The sequence below is a fragment of the Pterocles gutturalis genome, unplaced genomic scaffold, assembly GCF_000699245.1.
Source record: "Pterocles gutturalis isolate BGI_N339 unplaced genomic scaffold, ASM69924v1 scaffold12794, whole genome shotgun sequence".
NCBI lineage: Eukaryota > Metazoa > Chordata > Aves > Pterocliformes > Pteroclidae > Pterocles > Pterocles gutturalis.
Genome location: NW_010135882.1, coordinates 1 through 8,361, shown reverse-complemented (window position 1 = coordinate 8,361; position 8,361 = coordinate 1). Strand labels below are relative to the sequence as shown.

Here is an 8,361-nt window from a genome sequence, read left to right as displayed (position 1 = left end):
GGAATCAATGTGCTATACAAATGTGTCTGAAGATGGCGTTCCTGATCCCAGCCTTTGGCCATGTCCAGTGACCAATTCTGCACAGGCTGAGTTGCAAGGCCAAAATCTGCATATTATATAGCATTTTGGATGCTCTTCATATTTTTGCACTGTTTTTATATGTTTAGGGTGGGAATAAAGATAAGAGGAGATACTGTCCCTCTTATTTTTTATCTGGCTAAGTAGTTGAATTGCCTTATTTATATATTAGACACACAACTTATAATTTCCGAGGGTGCTTTGTTGGGGCCTTGAGGAGTGTGGAGCTGGCTGACAGCATAACCAGCACTTTGTATTCCTGATCTGCTTACATTTATACAGAATAAGAGACTGAAAAATGTTTACAAACTGCTGCCATAGGAAAACTTTACAAATCCTTTGAATGCAAAATGATTGCTGAATGAACTGGTTTTGTTAGTTTGGTTACCATGGACACTCAATAATTGTATTTATTTATTTATTGCTTGTCTTGTTCAGGATGAGAAAAGAATAGAGAAGATCTAATCCAATATACAATAAGCAGGAGAAATGCCAAGTAGAAGCAATGTAAACAGCATGTTTTGCAGAGACTTTCCACATTCAAGAAGGGAAAGTCATATGTTAAATTGTTTCCCGAATGTGTGCACTGCTATGGTCCAACTTCTGCTACCATAGTTTGAAGCCTCTCAAGTTAACCGTGTTTCTGCTCCTTCTGGAGCTGCTGAAGAGCAAAGGCTTCTCCGTTGGCACTCTTGGAGCACCACCTAATGGATGAGTCAGGAAAGGTCCTTTTCTTGCGAGCTTCTGACCAGCTGAAATTTCTTGTGTTTTTATCATCAAGTACCTGTTCATCAACACCGCTGCAGAATTGTACCCAGTTACGTCAAGCGGCAGGCAAATAAAACAGTTGGTTAAGGAAAGCTGTCATTCCATGTGTGATACCAGTGTGTCTTTCACATGTTACTGGCAACTTGAACTTTCTTTAAAAGTTTGGGTAGACTGCAGACTAACTTTGCAGTTTTCTTCTAAGATAACTTTGTATTTGAAGTTGTTAAAAGGTTTGACACATTTCTTGCTTTGCAAACAGTCTCCACAAGTATTTGAAGGACCTTCCAGTCAGCTTCATAAATGACTTGTTCTTCAGTGTCTTCATAACAGAGAACAGACCATGTTACTGGATGGTATACTGGTAACTTGTCAAACGACAAGACAGGTAGCAAAGAAAGCTGGAAAGCCTCTGGATCTAGGTAGTAATGACTTTCATCCATTTCTTACTGCCCTGCTTTGCCTCTTCATACAAATGGTAGTTGCAGCTCAACTGTCATCTATTTTTGTTTAGGTTTTTTTTCTGCTTCCATCTAAGGAAGGGAGTAGAGAAGAAATGAAAGCAGAATCAAAAAAAAAGAAGGAAAATGGAAGGCATTAGTAGATGTTGAGTCTCCCAGAGCAAGGATCTCGTCTGGTTCTCTAGGGTAGGCTGTCCTCATAACCCTCTGCAGTGTCCCCTCACGTGGGGGATGTTCTCCCAGCTGAGACCTTCCCACTTCTTGGCCAACATCTCCATCTGTTTCCATCAGCAGTTCTCTGAAATGCCCACAGATATTTTGCTTTTCTTGCTGTGAGAAGGAAAGTTTCTCTTTCCATTGGCACTTTTCTTTTTTTTCTCCTGATCAGCTGAGTAATGCTCTCCACAGGCCTGCTGTCCTGGTTGGAAAGAGGTCCTTCCCGGCCAGGTCTGAGCTCCCGGCCAGCTGCAGGACCTGCGTGTTCCTGGCAGCGTGGGCCCTTTGCTGGCCAACAGTAACACCTACACCTCCATATGCAGCCTGCTGGCCCCCAAACTTCTGTTTGCAGTCTGGCAAAGAGGGATTTTACCTTTACTTATAATCCTTGTTACTGTACACAATTCATCTCTTTTCTTCTGTCTCCTTTCACTTTGTCCATTTAAAAGTCCATTAAAGTGCTCAGTGGACTCTGAGTACTCAGCAGGTAGACAGTTTTTCCTCTTACTTTTTGGAAGTCCTCCTCACTGACACAAGACCTCAACTTGCTAGTTACATCTGTAGCACACGGACACTTAGAATAATTGACTTCCTACTGAAGCAGTAAGGCTCAATTTTACATGTGCCACATTTCTGATGTTAGAATTGTGTCATTGGCAAAGAAGTCAGGCTGTCAGCTGAGGTGTATTTTATAGACTTGTGTGTTCTTGGTTTCCCCTCTTATGACAAAGGGATATTCTTTATTTTCCCCATTGTTCTGGATGCAAAAAAACTTCCACAATGTTCCACAATAACCAGTTGGTTCTCTTTTTGTTTGCTTGAAGACAAACTCTAAAATCACTGTTTTGATAAATAAACATTGAGATGCTTGGACTGAACCGGTGGTTTTGCTCTCAGAGTGGATTTCAGTGCCCAGTGAAAACAGTTGTTGACTCATGCCAGGTGCCAACGCAGCAGTGCCCTACACTGTGGGAACTGCTGGTACCTTGGGGCAGACGGATCTGGTCTCTGGCAGACTCGACGTTCATCCGACGAGTGCAGCAAACTGCTGTGTTAGGTCATGTGGAGACCAGTCTTTTGCTTTTGTGCCGGGGTCCACTGCAAAGGTTTCAGTTTAGGGGACAGGGAAGAGGTGACATATGACAGAGGAAAGCTATAAAACAGTGGTTATTTAGAATCTATTGCTTTTTTAATATTCGCTGCTTGTTTGCTGGTTATGCAGAGATTTCTTTGCAAATATTTGGATATTCTTAAAGCGCATGTTGATAGCTCATATTTTTTGTTTGTTTTATGAATGATACATCTTATGTGAGGATTTTCATTTGGTAGGATGTACAGGAGGTCATTATGAGACAAAGAACTATTAGCAAATGATACACATCAATTGAGATTTTTCACCTTCATTTTACAACATTCTTTGCTTTTTGAAGCTGGCAGTAAGATTTCTCACTGAGCTCCTTGAAGGAATTGATTTCTCTTGTGAAGCTGTGGAGAAATGAGAACAAGGTAGAGAATTATGTAAATAGGCTTTTTTGTTTTACCACTGGTGGATGTTACTAAAGACTTCCATAATGGTCAAACCTTGTTTAACTGAAGAGTATTTTTTCTGGAAGAGCCAGGATTTTGCCCTGTATTAGTCACTCAAAGTTTGTTTAAGTCTGTTCTTATAAATATACAAAGATGCAAAAAACGCACCACAACTGTCCCACCATTTAAATACGTTTATTAGTTCAATTTCCAAGGGAATTATGGCTGGAAACAGTATGATCCAGTGTGGGATTATATTACAACTTTTTCATTCCGCAGTGGTATCAGAATCCAAACTGAGCCTCTATTTGGTTTACTAATTTGTTTTTCTGAACATTTGCAGAATTGTAATATCCCAGTTTTGCCAAAATCAGACCTCAGTTTGGCAGACTTTTCTTTTATCAATTCCAGTTGTTCTTCCACAACCCTTTGAGGATTTTCTTTTTCATTTAGTCAATACTCTGTGTACTCCATCATGCACTCAATTAGAGGAGACATCAAATACATCTGTATTTAAACACGAACTATATTACTTCTCTCTTATTTTTGGCCCAGGCTAGGTTTTGCCCTACATTAAATATTTTGGAATGATGAATGCTTACAGTACAGTATAGCATCTAAATTGTAGTGGTTTGTGTTATGATTACGGTGTTGTCATGGTAATATAATTTTTGCAACTAAAAAGCCAGGGTTCACATATGTAGTTCTTACAAATCTTGGAAGGCCTGAAATGGGTCAATTAGTCATACATTTTATAGCATCCCACATACAATAAACTTTCTTAAGTCTTATCAATGCACAGTATTAAGTGGAATTAGCTGGGAATTCTTAAGAAAGAACCATTTTGGAAAAAAAAGCAAATGTCGTAGTTGGATTTTAAAATGCCTTTCTCTTTCTTGCCTGAAGAAGTTGTGGATGCCGCATCCCTGGAGGGGTTCAAGGCCAGGCTGGATGAGGCTTTGGGCAACCTGGGCTGGTGGGAGGTGTCCCTGCCCATGGCAGGGGGGGTTGGAACTCAATCTTTAAGGTCCCTTCAAACCCAAATCAGTCTATGATTCTTGTTCAAGAGAATTGCCCTTCGCACTGCACCTAACACACATCAGCTCATACGAGTTGGCTAAGCCACGGCTCATGTAACGTGCGGTTTGAAGGGAGAATGGCGTACTGCAGAGTTGTGTGTGCTACCTTCTGAATGATCTTCAGATATGGAATGGGTTAATAAAAATTCACTTTAAAAGACAGACATTGGGAAAGTCCATTTCTGAAAGTACACAGCTGAGAAAAGTACACTTAGTTTTTATGCTTAATAGAACATCCAGTAGTGTTCAAAGATCTGACAAAACAACCCTGACAGACTGGTTTCACGACAGAAGTGCCTGAGGAACCATTTGCTTCCCTTGCCCATTCGGCATTGCCTTCCCCACGCTGGGGTAGCCTCCACTGGCCAAAAGCCACTGCAGTTCCAGCTGGGCATGGCTCTGTCAGAAACTATATCCAGACTGGAGGTGATGCTGGAAGCTGGTGCCGGGGTGGCACAGAAATAAGAATGCACAGTGTGCAATACAATGGCAGTTTTGTAATTAAAATACCCATCTTCTGTTATATCTTTTTATTTTTCTTTTGTTCTATCTTAGACTTCATTAAATGCAGAAATTACATTTAATCTAACCACAAACTTTAGCTATTTTCTTACTTTCTTGATCCAGCAAAGCTTGTTTCTGAAGTGTAATTGTCTCTTTATTAAGAACAGACTTTTAATGGAAGTGGGATGTTTAGTCAAGTGCCTCAACAAGTTGGGGAAAAAAATTGCCCAAGCTTTTAATAAATAACTACTGGTGTCTTTTTCTTCCTGCGCATGTGCAGTCTATGAGTCTGATAGAAATTGGGAACCCTTCGCAAAGTCTGGAAAACGTGTGTCGCTGGGCCTACCTGCAGCAGAAACCTGACACGGGGCATGCAGAATATCATGACCATGCTATCTTTCTCACAAGGCAGGATTTTGGTCCATCGGGCATGCAAGGTAAGATGTACACCAGGTTTTGTTTTGCGTTGGTGTGTATTGCTTAGCAAGGCCAGTCATGCAAAGTTCAGTTGTGTATCTTTTGCTTAGTTTTGGTCAATGTTTTCTTTCTCCAAGAGCGCCACATAGGGCTGTTTTCAATTCTAACAGTTGTAACTGTTTGACTTATTATTTTATTCTTTCTTACTGATGGGATTATTTATTGGATAATTTCTTTGCTCTTGCTGAAGCCAAGCAAATGAGATCTCTGGGTAAACAGTCCTGAAAATACCCAAAGATTAAAGAATAGATTTTGTGTTTTAAAAGTCTCCGAAGCTGTTGCCATGTTCCAGCAGGATTGCCAAGAAATATTGTTACAGAGAGGTGCGGAACAGCAGGGACAAGTGCTGTCCACTTTTTCCTTTTTTCCAGGGCTCTGCCTCCTGTGAGATCAGGTTTATTCACTGGAAGGGACAAATCTCAGAGCTTTCCCCTTCCTTTTGGGTTGGCCATGTCTGTGGTCAGCACAGGGCCAGGGCTTTGCTCACACGTTCACGGAGGACTGGAGCCACACCGAGCTCCTCGTGAGCTGTAACACAGCAGCGTGTGGTGTCATTTTCCCCCATTGCCTCATGGGCAGGGAGAAGGCAATTGCAAGATGGTCCTAGAGGTGACAACCGCAAGTTGAGCAAGTTGAGCAAGGAGTATAGTTTTTGTTCAACAGGCTGCTTTCGTCTGTTTCGTAGATGAGGGAGCACATTATTAAATGTTTGGGAGCAGAGGTCTCTTGGGAGGACCACTTCAACACTATATTTGTGTCACAACAGAAGGCAGATGTTTGTCCTAGAGTTTCTCACCACCTTGTCTTTCCATACTTGTTCAGTTTCTAGAACATGTGGTATTTCTCACAGGCTACGCTCCAGTCACTGGGATGTGTCACCCTGTTCGAAGCTGCACTCTCAACCATGAAGATGGTTTTTCATCTGCATTTGTGGTGGCTCATGAAACTGGACATGTGTGAGTAGAACCGTGGATATGCTATGTCCTGCCTTAAAGTGTCTTTAGTGCTGATAAAGACCAATGGCATTGGAAAGATGCAGTTTATATTAAGAAACCATATTCGGGCTTGGCCTTGGCTTCAGGTTTCAGATCTCTCAGGCCTTTCTCTATGGTCTTAAGTCAGCTTTATATTTTGGTACTTTCAAATGGAAAAGGGAACTAATACCAAAATACATTCCAGGGGGCTGCTGTGAGAGTAGATTGAATGATGTATTATAGTCTCTTGGTGGAAATGTAAAGGACTCATAGGGATGAAACATGACTTGAGTCAGTGGAATGCTTGATTCTTGAAAACAATCCACACTAAATAAGTACATCATCTGTATACGTTGCTGCTGCTGCTGAAGGATACAATAGTGTACCAAAACAAGGTGCCAAGCACTGAGGATACAACTATTCTGTATATTTCATGTTAAAAATGCAATCATTTTACTTGTTGATGTGATTAGAACCAATGACCGTGCAGCAGTTGTCACAGCTTTGGTTTCTCCCAGAGTATTTTATTTCCCGGAGTATTTTGGTATCACTGTTTGCAGAGAACACTCACTGATTTCCCATTTTCTCTTTGGTAGAACAACAGTTCCCAGAAGGCTTTTTCTGAACAGTTTCAATCTATTCTGTTTTCCCTAAGAAAGCCTGCAGGCCCCTTTCTCTTTGTTTTATCAGAATTATTAAGGGCATTAAACAACAAGAAAAAAAAGGCCAAAGTTTATTGAATCTTACTGTAAATGTATCTTAATTAAACAGGGTCATAGAATTGATACCCAGATGGTATTTGATTCCAGAGTTTTTGAATTAGGATTAAAAAGAATACACAGTGAGCTTTAGAAAAGGTACCACTGATGAGTGTTTGTAATCCCTCAAATCATATTCTGCCCAAATTTGTTAATTTCATTTAAATTATGGACAGAGATCACCTGTGTTAGTCAAACAGTGCTCCTAGAAAAAATGCAGTGTAAGATCCTAATAAAGGGAAGGAGAAAATATATTCATAATAAAGACCAAAAAAAGTTTAAAATGTCTGTAACATGGGGTGATTTTCTGGAAAGCACCCAACACTTTCCAGGCTGTTTCACATTTAAATAATGTAGAGTTGCTACTGGGCAATAGTAGCAGCTAGTCTGAACTAGCTTTCAGTGTAGCATCTTTTTTTTTTTTTTTTTTTTTTTCATGCAAAGGACTTGTCTACAACTGCAAATTACTTCAAAATAAGCTAAGGTCTGATTTTTAAGAAGCTAGATAAACTCCTGAATAACTCCAGGTTGGAGTGGGAATGAATTTCTGTTAATACTCTTGGAGGGTGGACTAGATCCTTAGTCCAGAAATGGATTCATTTAGCTGTAGTTATTCATAAACGTGGATGTGCACAGAAGTCCAAAGAAGGCATTTTTAATCTATTTTGAAAGTGGATTAAGCTAATCACATGAAAGGACTCTCAAGGGTCAGTGCTTCTATGTGGGAGCTGCTGCAGACCAGCTCTGTAGCTTCAATCTCGCCCTGTCTGATTTCACATGACTTTGCTCATGTGGACGAGGGTCATGGGACTTAAGAACCTTTTTGCAATCAACTGCTGTTGACACGTGGGATGTGAAAGCACTCGGGCACTCGGAGTTCACCTGCGATGTAACTGTGCTGGCTCTCTCCTGTGCGGGGCAGTTTAGGCATGGAGCACGACGGCCAAGGGAACAGATGTGGGGATGAAGTCCGCCTGGGGAGTATCATGGCTCCGCTCGTGCAAGCTGCGTTTCATCGCTTCCACTGGTCTCGTTGCAGCCAGCAAGAGCTGAATCGATATCTCCAGTGAGTAGCTGCTAAGCAGCCTCTCTCCTTTGATTAAGAAGCATGTAAGAACAGTTCTGCGTCTAGGATTTGTGCTTTCTCCTTTTGTTAGTTACTCAAACGGGATTAAATAAAACAAAGAATCCCTCCCATCCTATTGGGAATGAGATACTTTCCCATCAGTTGCAAATAATAGCGCAAGTTCTCAATTAGTTTGATTTCAGTTCATTTTAAGTTATTTCATTTCCATCTCCATTTATTCAATTTTTGGACATTGATAGTATATATGCTGCTCTCTCAGGGGTTATAAGAAGATGCTATCACTAATCTCATTACTAACCTTCCTCCTTCCCTAACATAACCTCTAGCTGGACAGGGGTTATAAGAAGATGCTATCACTAATGTCATTGCTGACTTTCCTCCCTCCCTAACGTAACCTCTAGCTGGTGGAGTGCCTATGCTACCCAGCTGCATGGT

General features: G+C 41.0%; 1 protein-coding gene across 1 annotated transcript in view; it reads left to right on the top strand.

Moving 5' to 3' along the window:
* Nucleotides 1–7,905, top strand: part of LOC104468068 (A disintegrin and metalloproteinase with thrombospondin motifs 2-like) — a gene marked incomplete at its 3' end in the record, with an annotated part of 78,108 nt that extends 70,203 nt beyond the window's left edge. The window contains exons 4-6 of the mRNA XM_010082073.1: nt 4,911–5,067; nt 5,958–6,063; nt 7,762–7,905. Coding sequence (XP_010080375.1) covers nt 4,911–5,067; nt 5,958–6,063; nt 7,762–7,905 — 407 coding nt within the window. The remainder of the gene's footprint in view (nt 1–4,910; nt 5,068–5,957; nt 6,064–7,761) is intronic.
* Between the last annotated feature and the right edge of the window lie 456 nt (nt 7,906–8,361).